This window comes from Tribolium madens, unplaced genomic scaffold (assembly GCF_015345945.1).
Source record: "Tribolium madens isolate multiple individuals breed KSU strain unplaced genomic scaffold, Tmad_KSU_1.1 Scaffold_71;HRSCAF=194;Tcas5.2_LG6, whole genome shotgun sequence".
In the NCBI taxonomy this organism is placed as follows: Eukaryota; Metazoa; Arthropoda; class Insecta; order Coleoptera; family Tenebrionidae; genus Tribolium; species Tribolium madens.
The window spans coordinates 7,773,741-7,795,743 of record NW_025401041.1 but is presented as its reverse complement, the minus strand read 5'-3'; the positions used below and the strand labels follow the sequence as shown (position 1 = coordinate 7,795,743).

General features: G+C 29.2%; 2 protein-coding genes across 3 annotated transcripts in view; one reads left to right on the top strand and one right to left on the bottom strand.

Annotated features, from left to right (window-relative positions):
• Positions 1-1,842: 1,842 nt before the first annotated feature.
• Positions 1,843-6,987, bottom strand: LOC123008695 (protein mothers against dpp). Of its 2 annotated transcripts, none has more exons than XM_044404659.1 (3): positions 6,847-6,987; positions 5,683-6,584; positions 1,843-2,754 (listed from the first exon to the last, which is right to left on the bottom strand). In XM_044404659.1, the coding sequence occupies exons 2-3, from the start codon at positions 6,581-6,583 to the stop codon at positions 2,291-2,293; spliced, it is 1,365 nt and encodes a 454-aa protein (XP_044260594.1). In that variant the 5' UTR covers position 6,584; positions 6,847-6,987; the 3' UTR covers positions 1,843-2,290. The 2 variants fall into 2 exon arrangements, with proteins under 2 accessions (XP_044260594.1, XP_044260593.1); XM_044404658.1 differs by lacking the exon at positions 6,847-6,987 and adding an exon at positions 6,634-6,734.
• A 9,700-nt stretch (positions 6,988-16,687) lies between these two features.
• The window catches only part of LOC123008557 (zinc carboxypeptidase-like), a 7,937-nt gene continuing 2,621 nt past the window's right edge, over positions 16,688-22,003 (top strand). Inside the window, exons 1-4 of the mRNA XM_044404414.1 lie at positions 16,688-17,056; positions 17,103-17,269; positions 20,253-20,394; positions 20,444-20,731. Of these exons, the coding sequence (XP_044260349.1) occupies positions 16,688-17,056; positions 17,103-17,269; positions 20,253-20,394; positions 20,444-20,731 (966 nt within the window). The remainder of the gene's footprint in view (positions 17,057-17,102; positions 17,270-20,252; positions 20,395-20,443; positions 20,732-22,003) is intronic.

Sequence of the window (22,003 nt, the reverse complement as noted above, 5' to 3'; positions counted from 1 at the left end):
ACCACCGAACCAAACTGTTCAGCCGAAGACCAAGCTTCCTCAAGAATCACTGCAGAAAATTAAGTACATTACGTCAAAAATATCCAGTTTTTTGTAACAGAGACACTGTATATCACTACAAAAAGCATTTTTTAATTTTTTATTATTTACACTCACTGTTGTTACTTTTTGTTATACCGAGTGTTTGTTCAAAAAAATGTTACATTAAATAGTTGTCAAGTAAAAATCATATCCGGTTGCAGTGTTGCAAACTTTTGCCAACTCACCCGGTATATTTATGCATTGATGCTTGAGAAAGTTTTTACAATTTTAATCATACAGGGTGTCCCAGCGAGTTAAAAAAGTCCATTAGTGACCTTTAAATGGTAATATAAAAAAATAGATACTAATCTATTCCATCGCCTAAAAATATTTTCAACTATACAGCGTGTCTCAAAAATAAGTTACAATACAAACTTGTCTTTTTTTAAATGAAACACCATATGTTTCTTAGCGTTTTTGGATGTAGATTTTTATGTTATTGGTCGATTTTGCTTAGTTTTAAAAATAAGAAGGTTTTTTGACGAAAACATGCACTTTTTAAAAATTTATTACACAAAAACTAAGGCATCTAGAAATATTTTTTTACTACCGCAAAGAAGAAGGTACAAGCTATAAGGTTTAACATTTTTTTAGTGTGTTGCATTTGCAAAGATAAAAAAATGAAGGCGTTTGTTAAAAGTTCAATAACTTAAAAAAACTAAATGGAACACCCTATTTATTGTTTTTGCATTTAAAAGATTATTAAATTGTCTTTCTAAAATTATTTACTTTTAGGTGTTTGTAATCAATAACTAAAAAGATATTTAACGTTAAAAATTAAAAAAAAAACTATTGTTTCAGTAGCCAAAAAGTGCACAGTTGCACAAGAGATGAAAGAAATATCACTTAATAATCACATTTGTGTTAAACTGAATCCATTATTCTTTATTTTTACAATAAAATAATTTCAATTTCAGTGTTTATGTCAACTTTTACAATTTTTGGATAAATCAAGGGATAAATAAGTGATCCGTGGTGGAATTACTATAGTTGCCATAGTATCAACAATGCTCAGATATTGATAATCATTGTTGCTACAATTAATATTGAATGTTAAATATCTTTTCATTTATCAATTCCAAACATTAAAAGTTTATTTTTTTAGATAGACAATTTATCAATCTATTAGATGCAAAAATAAAAAAGGGTGTTCCATTTAAATTTTTAAAGTTATTTAATTTTTAACAAACTTCTTAAATTATTAATCTTTACAAATGCAAAACACTAAAAAATTGCCACAGTTAAATTCTGTACTTTCTTCTTTGCAGAAGTAAGAAAAAATTTGTTCTAGCTGTCTTAATTTTTGTGTAATAAATTTTAAAAAAATGCAAATTTTCATCAAAAAAACCGTCTTATTACGGACTAATTTTTGTAAATGTTTTTAACAAAATCAAAAATTACGTTTCAAATATAAAATACATTTGTATATAAAATAGCACATAAGCTCATAAGTAAGCTACATATTTATAACAAACTCTAAAAAACAATTTAAAAATTCCTTCTCAACCATTCTTAACAGTATGAAGAAGTAAAGTTAGGAATTACTTTTTTTCTTTCTTAAAATTTTTTTAATTGGCGATATAACTTAAAAGAACCCAAAATCCTTTACTCTTTCACATCAACGTAACTGAAAATTAATTGAAAATAAATTTCTAATAAAAGTTTAGCATAAAAACATTGTTTTCAAAAGCTACATCCAGAAATGTGTTTCATTTAAAAAACACAAGTTTGTATTGTAACTTATTTTTGGGACATGCTGTATGGTTGAAAATAATTTTAGGTGATGTCCTATAGATTTTTTTTTTTTAATTTTACAATTTAAAGGTTTCAATGGACTTTTCAACTCGCTGGGATAATTTTTTAACTTTTTTTTTTAACAAAAATTGTGCTCTAATTTGTATGAGCACAGTTAATTTTTCGCAAAAACGGGCCCTTGTATTAAAACAATGTCTGTGAATAAACCTGTAAATAACCAACAAACCAATAAAATCGTAGCCATCTAGAGATCAATTAAGACAGACACATAACTGTTCGTTATAATTACATCCAGAATTTACAAGTTTTCAGCTCGGTTTCCTGTACACATAAATAATCATTTACCGTGCTGAAAAATGCACTTTACCGTAAGGCAACACGTAATTTTCCCACCGTTTGTTTGCATTTGCATAACCTGAAATGGCACTCGTCTTTACTTTCGTCCCCGTATTTATTACGACACCGAACTGATGGCATTGTGTGGGGACCCCATTTGGGTCAACACCTTGTCGAGCCACTGCAGGGGGCCGTGCAAGTGCACCTCAATCCAGCAAGGGGTACTTGTCACGTCCTGTCGATGGTACTCCGCCCCCCAACCCTTGACGAAACTCATCCTTATTGTGCACATTTTAGTCAGTTCGTAAACCGCCTCGAAACCGTGGTTTACGCATTGGGAGAGAAGTTGGGCGAATTCGGCGTTGTTGAAAATGCGTAATGAACAACCCGCCGGTATTTTACACACTGTGGATGGGTGAAACCCATGATGGTGGTTACAGTTACGGGATTGTACGAAAATTGGCGAATCGGAGAGGCATTCGGCGTAGACTTCGCCGTTAACGTAATATAAATGGACCCCTTTACCGATATGGCGGCGGGTGTTTTCGATTGTTGAGTTGCGGTTCACGTTGCTCAACTGACCTAAACATACCAATGGAGAAATTTTTTCAATAGTTGATTGAGAAAAACAGATTTTTATTCTTTCATACAAAAAAAAAAATTAGAAAAATGTGATTTTTGTTGTCAAATTGGTAGCCTTTTTACCAGTGTGGTGCAATTTCACCGTTTTTCGAGCATTTGTCAAGTTTTGTTTTCAACCAGAAACTCGATTATTTCATCATTTTTTTTGAAAAAAGTCAAAAAACCACCAAATTTGTTAAAAATAGTTCTCTTTGTTTTTTTATAAGATTATCTTTCTCTCTTTCGAATACTTTTTCAGCTAGAAACACAATTCTTTCGCAAAATTTCGTTAAAGACAAGCCAAAAATTCAACAAATTCAACCACAAATGGAGTTATTTTTGCCCTTTTCAAGTGTTTAAGTACGTTTTTGAGATAAAACTAAAGAAAATTCAAAAAATTTCGTTGAAGGTGTTAAAAAAATTAAATCAAAATTGATATTATTTTTACTATGTTTTGCTCGACTTTACTTCGTTTTTGAACCAGAGGCTGATTTATTTTGCAAAATTTTGTCCAAACACGCTTAAAAATCACAAAAACAATTGATATTGATGTTATTTTGTTTGTTTCACTCGATTTTTGAGTAAAAGACAAAAATATGTTTTTTGAGCACGTTTTTGTGTCACAATCTCAGATTTTTTGCGAGATTTCGTTAAAATGGACCGAAAAATCAAGGAATTAAGTCGAAAGTTACATTAATTTTGCATTTCTTGTGAGTTTTAGCTAGAAACGCAATTATATCGCAAAAACAAGCCAAAAAAAAAATAGGTCGAAAATGATAAAAAACTTTTTTTAAATCTGGCGATTTTTTTGGAAATGGGAAATGAAAAAAAATGTTTTTCGAGCATTTTTACGTTTTCAACCAGAAACCTGGTTATTTCAAGTTTTTTCAAAAATGGTTCGAAAATGACAATTTATTTTTGTTTTTTTCGAATACTTTTTCAGCTATAAACATAATTATTTCGCAAAATTTTGTTAAAAACAAGCCAAAAATTCAAGCAAAAACAGCGTTATTGCCCTTTTCAAGTGTTTAAGCACGTTTTTGAGATAAAAACAAAGGAAATTGATATTATTTTTACCTTGTTTTGCTCGAGTTACTTCGTTTTTGAACCAGAGAATCATTTATTTTGCAAAATTTTGTGCAAACACGCTTAAAAATCACAAAAACAATTGATATTGATGTTATTTTGTTTGTTTCACTCGATTTTTGAGCACGTTTTTGTGCTACAATCTCAGATTTTTGCGAGATTTCGTTAAAACGGATCGAAAAATCAACAAATTAAGTCGAAAGTTAGATTAATTTTGCATTTCTTGGGAGTTTTAGCAGGTTTTTCAGCTAGAAACGCAATTATCTCACAAAAACAAGCCAAAAAAAAAAAAAAACACAAAAATAGGCCGAAAATGATAAAAACTTTTTTAATATGTGGTGATTTTTTTGGAAATGAAAAAAACTGTTTTTCGAGCATTTTTTACGTTTTCAACCAGAAACTTGATTATTTCAAGTTTTTTCAAAAATGGTTAAAAATTAAAATTTTTCAATAAAAAAATTACTTAAAAGGAATAAAAAAATAAATAAGTTATAAATTTTTGTAGATACGAATATTTTAAAGAAACGTACCAGAATTAAAGGTACTCCTAGTTATGACATAAGGTGTTAAAAAATGTTTTTTTTTTCGCAAATATAATTTTATAACAATACCAGTTTTTCGCTTGATAATTTACTGAAATTTACATAAATATGTAAAAAAATTGTCTAATTAAAAAAAAAAAAAAAACAAAAAAAAAACAGTAGTCACATACTAAAATAGTTATTTATGTATCAAGCCATTACAGTCTTATTTTTCATTACGAATGTGTGACCGAGATGCATATTAATTTTTTTCCGAAATCGCAAAATAGGCCAAAATTCAAGATTATTTTTGAAGTTTAGGTTATTATTTTCATTGATATAAAAAATTATACACAAAAACAAAAGCTTATTCATTTAATATGACAAATTAAATTCATTGAAATGTTTATTGGTTGCAGTAAAAAACTGTAGCATAATGTATTACTTTAGTGGCGGTTTTAGACTTTTTACAGAGGATTGTATTAAGTTTAGTGATGATTTCGGAAAGAATAATTTATAAAGTTAAAATTTACTAAAAATTACTAAACATATCTAATGTTTTTTTGATTAAAATAAGCCAAATAAAAATGCATATTTGTGCATATTTTCTTCAAATCACAAATTTCCGATTAAAAATTTCAGTTCAAATTAAAAGTTGAAGAAAAATGATCCGATTACAAAATATTTTAAAGAGAAAACAAAAATTAGTATCTACTGAGTGTTTCCTTTTTAAATTCGTTTTATACTGGGTGAATATAAAGTATCAAACCAAGCGGTTTTTTTTAAAAATCATTTGTTTCCAGAAAATAATAATTAATATGATTTAAAGTAATATAAAGAAAATGATCTTATTTTAAGAACAAAATTTTGTTTAGTTTTCGAGTTATTCGATTTTTGTTGTCAAAATTGCCATTTATATAAAAAAATAATATAAAGTAGTAGTTGTAATCCCTAAGATCAGAAAAAAACGTTTTTTTTTGGTGGGTTGCCATTTAAAAAATAAATATTTTTGTAAAAATAAATATAAATAAAATAATTAAAAATAGTATAAAATAAACAAATAAAATTTTTGAAAAATTACATTTTTGATATAACATCACATTTTTATAGTACTTAATTCATAATAATTCATCAGTTTTTTCAAGAAATAAATACGTTTAGAATATATGCATATTTTTGTGAAAATACGAGCATATTTTCCGATTTTTTCGTGCATATAATCCGAGCCTTAGTTATCAAAATAAATAAAACCTATTAAATGTAGCATTTCGAAATCTCTTACCCAAGCAAAATCTGTCGCTGTTATTGCTGGGATTGGTGAACCCATCGACGATAACAGAAGTCGAATGGCAATGAAACACCTCTCCGACGCGACAATTCAACTCATAGTAGGCAATGGAAGCCCAAAACGGCTGCTCTTGATACGCCACTGGCTGCACATCAGTATTCAGCGACGGCTGTGGACTGCTATTATTATTCGTATTCTCATCCGTGGGGCTGTATGCCGGGGGCGGAGTCTCCGCCAAATTCGAATACGGACTCTGCGGGTTATTCGACGAGACACTCCCCGGACTAGAAACACTCGACAGCGGCGAACTCGGACTCAAATGATTCGAATTAAACCCATTGGAGGAGTAACTAATATTCTGGGGCATATTGGGCTCCACCACTTGCTGGAACGGCAACAGCGAATGCCCTGGGACGAAATCGCTGTGTCGGGGGACCAAAACCGGGGGCAAAACCTGGCTTTCCACCCTTTTGTAGTGGTAGGGGTTGATGCAGACTTCCTTTTGTTTGGCCGAGAAGGGGAATTTGCAGTGTTCGAGGGGCTTCAGCTCGTGGTGGCTCTGCAAGTCGGGCCAGCGCCACACGCGACAGTAGATGACGTGGGGGAGCCCCTTGCGGTGGGACACCTGGAGGCGGCCGTCGAGACTCCGGGGGATTGTCACACAGTTGCTCTGCGTCCCGGGACAAGATAACGCGCGTTCGAGCTCCTCGATAGCCCCCTTGCGCTTCTTTAGCTTCTTCACGAGGCTGTCGACGGCCTTCTCGGCCCATTTCTCCTCCTCGTCGCCCTGTTTCCACCCCAGGAGCTTCTTCACCGCGGGACTTGTGAAGGAGAAGAGACTGTTGAAGCTGGAAAGGGGGCCGCTGCTGGATGACTCCCCCTCGTCGGTCTCCATACTGAAACAATCGATTTTTTTCTACAGTTTGAGTGTGTTTGATGACTCACAAATTTAAATGAGTCACATAATATTGATAATCTGCAGCCATGGTAGAACGAGAGCAAAACCGCTGCGAGTACTAACTGTATCGGTTAATGCAAGCCGTATTTATCTAATAAGTGCGAGGGTTTTTTTTTCGAGATCAACAAAAATAAAGCAGACATGCTTGTGGGGATTCGAGGCGCGGGGCCTCACAACAACGTTCATAACATTGGACTTACCTCACGGTGTTAATAAACAGCGAATGAGCAGGAAAAACGGGAAATATAAACTATTATTATTGTAAATATTGTGGACAAATTTTAGGACGCTGGCCTCTCGTAATGGTTCAAGGTGTAGTTTGTGGCGATGCCGCGGGGGCGCGCGCGACGCTGCTGTCACAAAAGGCGCCAAGTTTGAAACTCAATTAGCCAAAAACAAATTGTTGCTAATTACGCTTAATGACAGAGTAAACGAAAGTGGCACAAAAAGCTTTGTTTATTTATATTAAATTTTTATTTTTTTATTAAATGATAGTTAATGTCAAATCAAATACCAACTTGACACAAATAAAGCTCATTTCAAACTATTTCACAATTTATTTAAAAAAACGCCTAAAGTCGCGGTCAATTCATAGTGGCCACTTCTTTGTGTAAATTTGTAGAAATTGTGTTGTGTAAATCCGACTTTAAACATCCAATTGTTTTTTTAGGGACATATCTATCAAAAATGACAATTCTGAAAAAGTCGGGTTAGAATACTTATATACTCGTTTTCATATTAATGTGCATTGAAAGAGATCATTTTAAGGTGGCAACCATGCGAACATTCAAATAATTCTAAACTCAATCTTCCTTAAAAATTATTATTTTTCCAAATAAATGTGTACCCCAGGTAGCATAAAATAATTAAACAACGTAATTAACATGGGGCAGTAAACATAAAGATTTTTATCATCATTGATGTGATTAGATTTGTTCTGAATGACATTAATGACACTCTTTGTGTGAATCGGCCTTTAAATTAAAGATGCATTTAGACTTCCACAACCTACTTGATGCACATTAATATGAAAAAGAGTAAAATAAATTAGATATAACATATATTGCGTCTGTCACAATTTAGTTACTTTTGATGGCAACATTGACACAACCCACGCACTAGAGGTGGCGGGCTAGGGGCTGCCAACTTTGCAATAAATTAAATGGCCCCTATGAATTGACCGCGACTTAAACAAAAAAGTGATCCAGAATGTATGACTGTTGGCATTACTGAATTTAATTTTTAAATGGTAACTCTGGTTATTCTAACGCAAAACTTCAATTTCAAGAATTTCAAATCAGTTTTTTAAAATGGAATCTACGTTAGAACATTGGAATGGCATACTTTAAAACGGCGATTTATGATATAAGGACATAACCTACAATTGTTTATGTTAAAATATCTGTCATATCCGGTTGCAGTGTAACAAACCGCTGAAAAAAAATACTTTTTTCAAGAAATACAGAAAACAAATGGGTTTTTTACAACTGGATGTTGTTCCTGAAATAAAAAAGTACCTCACACACACAGTAATACAGAGTTTTTATCTCATTTTGAGTATTTGTAACGGATTGCAAAATTCAATAGTTTTTATATTTTTTTTATAAAAAAAACGCATTATTTAAATTGTATGAAAAAAATACAGTAACATAAGTAATCTACAATACGCCAAAAATAAATCAAAAAATTCTTCCTTACAGTTTTTTTTATAAAACAATAAAATGGCCAAAAATAGAGGTTTTTTTAACTTTATTTTTAAACGGCAAAAAAGTTTAAATTTATATACTATATTGCTGCTAAGGCCATCAAAAAGTTATTATATTTTTTCAGAATTTTTAAATAACGATTTATTTTTTTATTCAGTATAGTTCAACCTTAATTGTGTTGCCAACCGGCACCAATGTTGCCAGGTTTGGTGATTTTTATGCTAGTGTAATGATTTGGTGAAAAAATTCTTATTTCTGATGATTTTTTGTTACAGTAAATTCAGTCAAAAATGATGACACTATTTTTGTATTTTTTGAACTTTTTGCACGCAGCAACACAAATACTAAATTTTTTTCAATAACAAGTTGAAAAATCGAGACATAGCTTTTTTTTCTAAATCATATTTCACGCAACAAGGTAAAAAAATCGCTAATGGGTCGAAAAGTACATTATTTTGAGCGTTTTAGTATGTTTTTAGAAAAAAACAACTATTTTGCAAAATTTCGTAAAAAACAAATTGAAAATTTATCAAATTAGGCCAAAACTAGTGTTATTTTTCCGTTTTTAAATTGTTTCAGCACGTTTTTAAAGTACATTCAAATTTTTGCTAAAACTGATTGAAAAATTACGAAATTAAATTGAAATTGATATTATTTAAGCGTGTCTCGCTCGATTTATTAGTTCGTTTTTAAACAAGAGACTAATTTATTTTGCAGGATATTGTCAAAACATGCTTAAAAAAAAACAAATCTAAAATGATGTTATTTCGTTTGTTTTATTCGATTTAGCTCTTTTTGAGTGAAATTTTGTCAAAAAAATAGGACGAAAAATGCAAAATATGGTCGAAAATGGTGTTACATAATTGCACGATTTTGCTAAAACAAACAAACAAAGTAAAAACGTTAACATCGGGTGACTGTAAATGATTGTCATATTTTTTACCTCAAGTTGGTGTCAAATTTAAAATTTTAGTTTGGCAACTTTGACTTTCCGATTCAAATGTCAAACTTTTATATATAACAAATTTAGAAGGATTACGAGTAATTCAGTATTGCCAATAGATTTTTTGTCACAAACATTAATGTTTACTTGGTATTTCGCAACTTTTTTTTTAAACTAGCCAAAAAAGTATAGAATTGGACTAAATAAAATAGCGTTACCTATTTTTGCATTTTTCGAGGATTTAGGCACGTTTTTGAACAGGTTTGCAAGATTTATGTAAAAAACGTGAATCTGTGACAGTAATACAAAAATTTGGATCATATAATCTTGTAATCTGGTTACTTTTCAGCTCAGATCTGGTGAATTTAATTGTTTTGAGCTGGCAACACTGACCGGCACAATCATTCACTTTGTGAATTATTTGAAACTTTGAACACTAATAATAGCACTAATAATAGTACAAATCCATAATTTTTTTTCCTGTTTTTTACATTTTTCCAAATTATGAATAAAAAAATTTACAAATTCGTCTACGGTAAAAATGTTAGGCATGTGTAAATAGCGCGTGCCAGAAATGTAATTTTCTTTTCCCTAACTCGGAAAGACACACCTTGAATAATCAATAACCCACAGGTCATGCTAAATAATCATTTACATTTTGACCAGGAGCTATCTAGATAATCGGTTATCGTTCACGACGTGGATAATGGAGCACTTTATTCCTCATTCAATAAAAGCAAAAAAGGTTTGTTTGTTTAACTGGGCACAAAGGTATTTAATACCTTACGGCATTGCAAGTTTAATAATACATGTTTTATTTACACATCATGAAAGCTTAGAAATTTTACCTATAACTGCCTACATACAGGGCTGTCCCAGCGAATTGAAAAAGTCCATTAATGACCTTTAAATGGTAAAATTAAAAAAAAATTATATAGGACATTGATAGATACTAATCTAGTCCATCGCGTAAAATTATTTTCAATTATACAGCGTGTCTCAAAAATAAGTTACAATACAAACTTTTGTTTTTTTAAATGCAACACCATATGTTTCTTAGCGTTTTTGGATGTAGATTTTTATGACAATGTTTTGTTATTGGTCGATTTTACTTAGTTTTGAAAATAAGACGGTTTTTTGACGAAAACATGCACTTTTTAAAAATTTATTACACAAAAACTAAGACATCTAGAATTTTTTTTTCTACCGCAAAGAAGAAGGTACAAGCTATAAGGTTGTAACATTTTTTTAGTGTGTTGCATTTGTAAAGATAAAAAAATTAAGGCGTTTGTGAACAAAGTTTAATAATTTAAATGGAACACCCTATTTATTGTTTTTGCATTTAAAACATTATTAAATTGTCTTTCTAAAATTATTTACTTTTAGGTGTTTATAATCAATAACTAAAAAGATATTTAACGTTAAACATAAAAAAAATAATTACTATTGTTTCAGTAGCCAAAAAAAAGAGATGGAAGAAATATCACTTAATAATCACATTTGTGTTAAACTGAATCCATTATTTTTTATTTTTACAATAAAATAATTCAAATTTCAGTGTTTATGTCAACTTTTACAATTTTTGGATAAATCAACGGATAAGTGATCCGTGGTGGAATTACTATAGTTGCCATAGTATCAACAATGCTCAGATATTGATAATCATTGTTGCTCCAATTAATATTGAATGTTAAATATTTCATTTATCAATTTTAGACATTAAAAGTTTATTTTTTTAGATAGACAATTTATCAATCTATTAGATGCAAAAATAAAAAATAGGGTGATCCATTTAAATTTTTTAAGTTATTTAACTTTTACAAACTTCTTAATTTATTAATCTTTTCAAATGCAAAACACTAAAAAATTGCTACAGCTTTAAATTCTGTACTTTTTTCTTTAAAGAAGTAAAAAAAAATTGTTTTAGCTGTCTTAGTTTTTGTGTAATAAATTTTTAAAAAGTGCAAACTTTTTATTTCTAAAACTAAGCAAAATCGCCTAATAAAAGTTTAGCGTAAAAACATTGTTTTAAAAGGCTACCTCCAAAAATGCAAAGAAATATACGGTGTTTCATTTAAAAAAACACAAATTTGTGTAACTTATTTTTGGGACATGCTGTATGGTTGAAAATAATTTTAGGTGATGTATTAGATTAGTATTTTGTTTAAGCTGTCTTAGTTTTTGTGTAATAAATTTTTAAAAAGTGCATAGTTTTGTCAAAAAACTAACTAATTTTTTTACAACTAATATAACTAATTTAAAATAAGACATTACTAAACGTCACAACAATCCCTAAATCGATTAAAGTAAAAAAAAAATGTTTAAAAACGGCAAAAAAAGTTTAAAAAAACTCGTATATATGACCTTGAAACACTTATTCTCTGGTTACGCCACTCGTTTTTTAAATTTGCATTCGTGCTCCAAGACTGGTCTTATGAAACTCGTTTTTTAATATTCTATTCTCAAATTCGTCTAGGAAATAAATGTTGTCATGGATGAAGTAAAATAACGCTTATTGTTTTTACGTTTTTTTGATACATATACCTTAGGGACTTTTTTTTCTAACCCGGAAAATAATATAAATTTATGACCCTTGCTATAAAATAGCGTCTGGTGCTGGTTTTAGAATGCAGGTACTTAGATATGATCAAATGAGTTCCTTGTCGGTAATTGCGTGACACTATAACGTTTTTTACCGGTGTAATAATGTCGTCGCAAATACTGATTGCGACTGCCTTAAATAATTTTATTCACAATCAATATAATAAGCCGATTCTCAACTAACAACTTGTCAATGCAACAAAGTTGGTAGAAAGCAGATATTTTATGTGATTGTGAATAAAATAGCTATATTGTCGGTGTGAATTGCATTACACCCTCGGACGCTATCTAATATATTTCCCAACTCGTTTGTAATATACTATTTCTTTGTTTTCTGGGTTTCAATCACGAAATAAACGAAGAGTGTCACAAAAGTCAAGTAATGAAGATCATTATCTAAAGTATCGGGCTTAAATAATTAATTATTTGATGAGAAAGCATTTGCTCAGAACATTTTCAAAAAAAGTGAACAAATCGAAATCTGAATGGAAAGTGATTTGATTTGAAAAAGATTTGCCCTTATATTTAAGACTCGTGTCTTAAAATTCTAGATCCTCTTTGCTCAATAATCAGTGGTCATTTTTACAACAAAAAAACTCTTTATTTGCTTTAATTAGTACGCAGGTACTATTTATTTGTTTTAAGTAAAGAAACAGTTTTTGTTTATTGTAATTAGAACAAAGAAGGTGCAATTAACCATTTTTAAGCAAAAGAAGAGCCTTAAAACAAATACTTTTATAAAAATGCAATTTTAAGTAAGATTAACATGCATTTCTCCCCTTGATTAGCAAACCTTAGCTTCAAAAAATCCTATCTTGAAAACTACTCGGTATATTATTTTAAAAATTTGGATTCCTACTAATAAAAATTTTCTCTACACGATGGTGACAAAGAAAAGAAAATACTCGTAGGGTTTTTCTTAGATTATTTCGATTTACTTCGAACTTCTTTGAACACTGTTCGAAGAAAAGTTTGCTAATATTCAATTTCAAATTGCATATTATTTTAAAGGGCAAGTCCATCCCTTTAGAATGGTCTTTATTTGAAGGAAATCGGCCTAAGAGTTATTGAGTAATGATTTTTTAAAGTTAAAGTATTTTAAATTTATTTAAATTAGAAAAAAAATATTTAGTTCAAAGTGTGTGGACTTTTTAATTTTTTTTTAGTGCATATGATTTGCCACACTGAAACGAACAAAATGATATAAAATTTGTCAAATTGTCACGACATGACTTTTTTTATCGCCTTGTGTAATAGTTTTTTTTTTTAATTAGAAATATTAGAGAGAACAAATTGACTTGTTTTGACATTTTAAAATTTGATTGTCAATACGCTGATGGTAATTATTATATATTAATTAATTATATTAATAAATTATTTATAAGGGTCGTAAAAAAAACATTATGTTCTACTTATGAGAAAAGATTTTTTATACTCCAACTTAGAAAAATTCTATTTCTTATTTTTGTTTCTTGCGAATAAATTGAAGAAGTGTGTAATTTTTGTGTTATTCTTGGTTGAAGCAGGCGGTATAACCGGTACCGTTTTAACCTCACCACAGCACCTGTCTTCTATCTAATAGTCCTAATAAATGTCCAGCAAGGAACATAAATATTTATTTGCCTCGATGAAGATCTGTAAAAATGTAGCAGACAAACATCCAGGAACTAAACACGAGGAGGCGCGTACAACCGACCTAACATTAATTATCCATAACAAAACTTGAAGTATTGCTATCACTGTAATAAATAAAATAGTCAACATAAGTTGTAAACAGACTGTTTTACAAACGTTCTGGTTACACGTATAAGCTGGTTTTCATTCAGTAATTTTACCAAGTTGAATGTCATCACACGAAAAAATGCAAGCTACCGGATTAATTTTTACAAATTCACATAGTCCTTTACTGACCTTTAAATGGTAAAATTAAAAAAAAGATAGACATTGATAGATACTAATCTAGTCCATCGCCTAAAATTATTTTCAACCATACAGCATGTCCCAAAAATAAGTTACGATACAAACTTGTGTTTTTTTAAATGACACACCATGTTAGCGTTTTTGGATGTAGATTTTTATGACAATGTTTTAAACTGAACTTTTATTGGTTGATTTTACTTAGTTTTAAAAATAAGACGGTTTTTTGACAAAAACATGCAATTTTTAAAAATTCATTACACAAAAACTAAGACATCTAGAAATATTTTTTTTACTTCTCCAAAAAAGAAAGTACAGAATCCAAAGCTGTAGCAATTTTTTAGTGTTTTGCATTTGTAAAGATTAATAAATTAAGAAGTTTGTTAAAAGTTAAATAATTAAAAAAATTTAAATGGAACACCCTATTTTTTATTTTTGCATCTAATAGATTGATCAATTGTCTATCTAAAAAAATAAACTTTTAATAACTAGAATTGATAAATGAAAAGATATTTAACATTCAATATTCATTGTAGCAACAATGATTATCAATATCTGAGCATTGTTGATACTATGGCAACTATAGTAATTCCACCACGGATCACTTATCTTTTGATTTATCCAAAAATTGTAAAAGTTGACATAAACACTGAAATTTAAATTATTTTATTGTAAAAATTAAAAATAATAGATTCAGTTTAACACAAATGTGATTATTAAGTGATATTTTTTCCATCTCTTGTGCAACTGTGCACTTTTTGGCTACTGAAACAATAGTAATTATTTTTTTTATGTTTAACGTTAAATATCTTTTTAGTTATTGATTATAAACACCTAAAAGTAAATAATTTTAGAAAGATAATTTAATAATCTTATAAATGCAAAAACAATAAATAGGGTGTTCCATTTAAATTTTTTAAGTTATTGAACTTTTAACAAACGCCTTAATTTTTTTATCTTTGCAAATGCAACACACTAAAAAAATGTTACAACCTTACAGCTTGTACCTTCTTCTTTGCGGTAGTAAAAAAATATTTGTAGATGTCTTAGTTTTTGTGTAATGAATTTTTAAAAATTGCATGTTTTTGTCAAAAAACCGTCTTATTTTTAAAACTAAGTAAAATCAACCAATAAAAGTTCAGTTTAAAACATTGTCATAAAAATCTACATCCAAAAACGCTAACATGGTGTGTCATTTAAAAAAAACACAAGTTTGTATTGAAACTTATTTTTGAGACACGCTGTATAATTGAAAATAATTTTAGGCGATGGACTAGATTAGTATCTATCAATGTCCTATATATTTTTTTAATCTTACCATTTAAAGGTCACTAATGGACTTTTTCAACTCGCTGGGACACTCTGTATAAACACACTATAACATTCACATGTTGATAAACAGTTATTCTGTGAGATTTATCAAAATTAATTCATGAAATCACATTAAAAACAAATTTAAGGAGGTTTAACCCCCAAAAACCCTCCTCGCTGCGCCACTGGAAGTAACAAAACTTCTCTAAAAATTATTTTTCAAATAAATGTGTACTCAAGGTAGCATAAAATAATTAAAATTATCCTTTTTGTGTGAATTTGCTTTTAAATTAAAGATGCATTTGGACTTCTGCAACCTATTTGATGCATATTAACGTGAAAAAGAGTATGTTATTTTGACACAATAGCGTGTATAAAATTAAGGAATGAAAATAATGAAATATTTAAAAAAATTGAAGAAATAGTGGATTGATTACCTGTGAACGGTGATAGAAGTCTTTCACCTAAGCTTAAAAATGAATTCAGATTTTTGTTTCAAGCTTTTTTTTTGACAAAAACAGTACTGTCAATTTTCATATTTACAATTTCATTGTTTTCAGATTAATTCCAAATTAATTCCTTGTAATTCCAACTTAATTTTAGTAATTCCAAAATAATTCCGATAGTTCTAAGCAATTTAAAGTAATTTAAAAAAAATATATTTCCGGTAGTTCAAAAAGAATTCCAGTAATTCACAAATAATTTCAGTAATTTCAAACAATCCAAAAATAATTTTAATAATTTCAAATACTTTCACATAATTTTAAGCAATTTCGATTAAATTCCAAAAATTTGTACAACTAATTCTCCGCTTACAAAGTATCTAAATTACTTAATTTTTTTTTGATAAATTCATTTAAAGTCGTTGCTTTGTGATAATAAAAACCAAGGTAGCATAAAATAATTAAAATTAACCTTTTTGTGTGAATTTGCTTTTAAATTAAAGATGCATTTAGACTTCTACAACCTACTTGATGCACATTAAAGTGAAAAAGAGTTTGTTGTTTTGACTCAATAGCGTGAATAAAATTGAAGAAATGAAAATAATGTAATATTTAAAAAAATGAAGAAATACTGGATTACATCTGAAGTGAAAAATGTGTCATTTTTAAAATAATAAATCTGTTTTTTTGTCAAAGTTAAATCGTTGACATAGTTGCTACGTAAACAAATTGAGTTTTTGATATTGTAACAGTCGTAACCTGGGGGTAATCCTTCATAAATTACTTACTTCCCGACTACGGGATGTAATGAACAATTTTCCTCCCTCCAAAAGAGATTGTGAATAACTAAAGAAAATCAACAACAGTGAATGATTATCATAGTTAGATCGATTCACAAAAATGGACTTTTGGTTCAAGTTTTTGTCAAACCTTGGTCTCATCGAATTTCTTAACACTATTGTTTCCTTAACAAGAGATTTAATCGATAATCTTCTTAATGATACAAAAACAATAAACATGTTTGTGTCAATCAATTAAAAATCTGAAGGAGATCTTAGATTAGATTTGTGTATAAATAACCGTTTTCGTCTGCTTCAATAGTTCATTCAAAGTACCAAAAATGAATCTTGTTACTACTTTTACTAGTTTCCTCTTCCTTTTGTCTCTTCACCAAATCCTCGCCGACGAGAAAGTTCGTTACGACAACTTCCAAGTCTACCGAATCACTCCTCGATCGCAGAAAGCCGTTGAGGATTTACGCCAACTTGAAGACAATGGCTATGATTTTTGGACAAGTGTTAGAGGAGTCAACCAACCGGTTGATATCATGGTTCCTCCTCATTACAAACATCGATTCAATGATATAATCCGTTTGGGCCAATTTGATGCCGAAGTTTATATTCCGGATGTGCAAAAACTCATTGATAACGAAAAATCTCAAAGAGCTTCTGTAGGACTCGAGTGGTCTGATTATCACACTTTGGATGAGGTAAGCTTCTCAATTAACCAATAATGTGATTATGAGACATGTGTAGATCTATGATTGGTTGAAAAATCTTGCCAATACCAATCAAAACGTCGAATTGGTGACAGTTGGAAAAACCTACGAAGGAAGAGACATTTTGGGGGTGAAAGTTTCCTTCAAGGAGGGGAATGAGAATCGGACTGTTTTTATCGAATCCAATATTCATGCACGCGAATGGTAAAGTTTTGCAAAGTAAAAAATATATACAGGGTGTGTATGTGTAGCATAAAAGGCTCAATGTGTGGTTTTGTTCAATTTTGCTTCATGTTTTGCAAGAATCTCTCATATTTTTTGTGTAAAATTAGGACAAGTCAGGTCAGGTGCACGTCATATTTTTTTATGAAGTTTTCTCTTATTTTTTATGACTACTTCAAAATTGCAAAATCAGGTAAATACAGGGTGATTCAAAAATGTCGAACCAACTCTCGAACGGTGATAGAAGACTTTCAGCTAAGCTTAAAAATGAATTCAGATTTTTTTTTGAAAAAAAAAAACAGAATTCTAATTTAATTTTGCTAATTTCAAAATATTTCTTGTAATTCTTAAATAATTCCGATAGTTCTAAGCAATTCAAAGTAATTTAAAAAAAAAATTATTTCCGGTAGTTTCATAAAGAATTCCAGTAACTCCAAACAATCCAAACATAATTTTAATAATTCCAAATACTTTCACATAATTATAAGCAATTTCGATTCAACTTCAAAAAGTTGTACAACTAATTCTTCGGTTACAAAGTTTCTAAATTAAGTACATACAAAAAATTTTTTGATAAATTCATTTAAAGTCTGTGATAATAAAAACCAACTTTTGAACGGTGATAGAAGTCTTTTACCTAAGCTTAAAAATGAATTCAGATTTTTGTTCCAAGCTTTTTTTTTGAAAAAAACTGAACTGTCAATTTTCATATTTACAATTTCATTGTTTTCAGATTAATTCCAAATTAATTCCTTGTAATTCCAACTTAATTTTAGTAATGTCAAAATAATTCTTGTAATTACAAATTAATTTCGATAGTTCTAAACAATTCAAAGTAATTTTTAAAAGAAATTACCTCATCTACAGAGTGTGTATGTGTATGTGAAATATAAAAATCTAAGTCTGTGAGTTTGTTCAATTTTACCTAATTTTTTGCAAGAATCTCTCTTATTTTTTGTGATTTCTTCACTGTAATATGACAGGTCAGGTCATATTTTTTATGAATCTTTCTCTTATTTTTTTATGATTACTTTAAAATTGCAAAATCCGGTAAATACAGGGTGATTCAAAAATGTCGAACCAACTCTCGAAGACTCACCGAAATTCCAAGAATTCTAATAATCTATCGTAATTCCTCTGTTTTCAGGTTAATTCCTATCATTCTTGTAATTTCAACTTAACTCCAACTTAATTTTGGTAATTTCAAAATACTTGTTATAATTCCAAAATAATTCCGATAGTTCTAAGCAATTCAAAGTAATTTTCAAAAGAAATTATTTCCGGTAGTTCCAAAAAGAATTCCAGTAACTCCCAACAATCTAAAGATAATTTTAATAATTCCAAACACTTTCACATAATTTTAAGCAATTTCAATTGAATTTCAAAAATTTGTACAACTAATTCTTCGGTTACAAAGTTTCTAAATTACTTAAAAAATTTTTTTTCATAAATTCATTTAAAGTCTGTGATAAGAAAAACCAACTCTCAAATGATGATAGAAGACTTTGAGCTAAGCTTAAAAATGAATTAAGATTTTTGTTTCAAGCTTTTTTTTTTTGAAAAAAACAGAACTGTCAATTTTCATATTTACAATTTCATTGTTTTCAGATTAATTCCAAATTAATTCCTTGTAATTCCAACTTAATTTTAGTAATTTAAAAATAATTCTTGTAATTACAAATTAATTCCGATAGTTCAAAGCAATTCAAAGTAATTTTTAAAAGATATTACCTCATCTACTGAGTGTGTATGTGTGTGAAACATAAAGATCTCAATGTGTGAGTTTCTTCAATTTTACCTAATTTGTTGCAAGAATTTCTGTTATTTTTTGTGATTCCTTCACGGTAATATAGTTTTCTTTGCAAAATTAGGACAGGTCAGGTCATATTTTTTATGAAACTTTTTTTTTTTATAATTACTTTAAAATTGCAAAATTCGGTAAATACAGGGTGATTCAAATATGTCGAATTAACTCTTTACATTTACACCGAAATTCCAGTAATTGTAATAATCTATCGTAATTCTGTTTTCAGGTTAATTCCTATCTTGTAATTTTAACTTAACTCCAATTTAATTTTGCTAATTTCAAAATATTTCTTGTAATTCCAAAAAGAGTTCCAGTAATTCACAAATAATTCCAGTAATTCCAAACAATCCAAAAATAATTTTAATAATGTTAAATACTTTCACATAATTTTAAGCATTTTCGATTAAATTCCAAAAATTTTTACAACTAAATCTTCGGTTACAAAGTTTCTAAATTAATTAAAAAAAATTTTTTTTGATAAATTTATTTAAAGTCGTTGCTTTGTGATAATAAAAACCAACTCTCGAACGGTGATAGAAAACTTTCAGTTAAGCTTAAAAATGAATTCAGATTTTTGTTTCAAGCTTTTTTTTTTGAAAAATTTTTGTTTTCAGATTAATTCCAAATTAATTCCCTGTAATTCCAACTTAACTCCAACTTAATTTTAGTAATTTCAAAACGTTTCTTTTAATTACAAATTAATTTCGATAGTTCTAAGCAATTTTAAGTAATTTTCAAAAGAAATTATTTACGATAGTTCCAAAAAGAATTCCAGTAATTCACAAATACTTCCAAACAATCCAAAAATAATTTTAATAATTCCAAATACTTTCATATAAGTTTAAGCAATTTCGATTAGATTCCAAAAATTCTTCGGTTACAAAGTTTCTAAATTACTTTTTTTTTTTTATAAATTGTTTTAAATTCGTTGTTTTGTGATAATAAAAAATAAAATGGTCAATTTCATTGTTTTTCGAGTATAATAAAAAAAAATTGAATGGGCTAAAGTTTTTGTACATGGAGGCTTTTATTTAAGAGACCTGTGTTTCTGAAGTTAAGTTGGCAACATTGCCATCTATATTATTCATTAAATCACAAAATTACTTGGCACACCCTGTATGTTCTCTGAGCCCCTTATTTCACTGAAAATATTCGCAGGATCAGTTCAGCTGTAACAACCTGGATTTTGAACGAAATTTTGACCAGTTCAGACTCCAATGTTCGTGAAGTTGCTGAGAGTCATGATTGGTACTTTGTTCCTGTTTTTAATCCCGATGGATTTGTTTACACCCACACCACGGTATAAGACATTTGATTTTAGAAGAAATGGTAAAAAGGACTTGTTTCAGGACCGCATGTGGCGTAAAACACGCGTACCATATTTCCTATGTGTGGGCGCTGATCCTAATAGAAATTGGGACTTTCATTTTAATGATGGTGGTAGTAGTCCTTCCCCGTGCTCTGAAACGTACTGTGGCCCTAAAGCGTTTTCTGAGCCGAGTACTAAAAGCATTTCGGAGTTTATTTCGACAATTGGGTCGAAATTGCAAGCTTATATTGCGTTCCATTCGTACTCGCAGCTTATGTTGCTGCCTTATGGGTACACGTCGGACCATTTGGAAAATTACCAAGATTTGGTAAAGTCTGTTTTTTTAAGTGGAAATGCCAAACAGTCTTAACGTTGGCACTACTGTGGTAATTTTTATTGAAGGAAGTTAGCAGTTCCGGTTTTTTGATAATTTGAAAATAATGCCATTAAATGTCAACACAAAAAATCGAAAATTTAGAGACGAAACACCAAAAAAAGAACAGTTTTTAGAAATTTGGAAACAAATAGTGAAACTAAAGCTAAAGAAGAATTTATAAAATGCATCAACAATGAGTTCATTTCAATAAATTACACAAAATTTATTGCCAATCATAATACCTACGTCTATCTTTTGCTAAATAATTTTTTTTCTGTATATACATCCTTTTTCTTCAAACTTTTTGTAGCAAGAACATCATTTTGGTCCATTCATAAAAGTCAAAGTCAAAATTTTGACAACGTCTCAATTTGAAAACAACCATAATTTTTTAACAAAATTTCTAGGGACAAAAACAAAGACAAATTGAATTTTTTTACGAGATTTTACCAACAAACGTTTTTTGCTTAAAAGCATCATAAAAAAATTAAGTTTTTTTTCGCATTTTTTTGGTTTTTGATGACTTCAGTAAACTTCTTCTTCTTGGATCTTCTTGGTATGGAAACGATGAACAAAAACACACCTGAGGATGACCACTTTGTGGTTGAAACGCGTTGTGCTATTAAAATAAAAGTTTGGTGTGACGGGCTAATCGTGTTTTTGTTCATCGACTTCAGTAAAGTTTTTTTTTAATGGTAACCCACTATAAAACCTTTGTTTTTTAAAGATATAAGAATTACAATTATCTCCTTTTTTAAATTTTTATCGAAAAAAAGTTATATACATGGTGGTTCAGACAAAAATGCCAAGTAAGTTAAAATTCTAATTTTACCACTTAATTTTTATGTTAGTTTGGTGTTTTTTTTTTGAAAGATAATTTCAATAAATAATTTTTTGTGTTTCAGAGACACAAATGATAACAATTTGAAAAAGTAAATAAAATTTTGGAAAAAGTATCGTGAGACCAATTGGGTTAATAAAAACTCTTGTAAAAATTCTAATATCAGGTGATTTTTTCATGAAAAAAATTGTTGTAACTCTGCGATTACAACAAAAAATTAATACACTAATTTATCAATATAGTATATTAGGTCAAAAATAAATTCCACGTTTTTCGACTAGAAACTTTATTATTTCGTCAAAATTTTTCAAAAAAATAAATTGAAAAACCACCAAATTGCTTAAAAATAGTTCTAAATATAATTTTTTTACGAGATTTTACCA

Excerpts from the sequence above, each read along its gene's own strand:
- LOC123008695 (XM_044404658.1), bottom strand. The coding sequence starts at position 6,674 with ATGGCTGCAGATTATCAATATTATGTGACTCATTTAAATTT. Across the intron at positions 6,585-6,633 it reads TATGTGACTCATTTAAATTT|TATGGAGACCGACGAGGGGG; the intron begins GTGAGTCATCAA and ends CGATTGTTTCAG. Across the intron at positions 2,755-5,682 it reads CAGCGACAGATTTTGCTTGG|GTCAGTTGAGCAACGTGAAC; the intron begins GTAAGAGATTTC and ends TGGTATGTTTAG.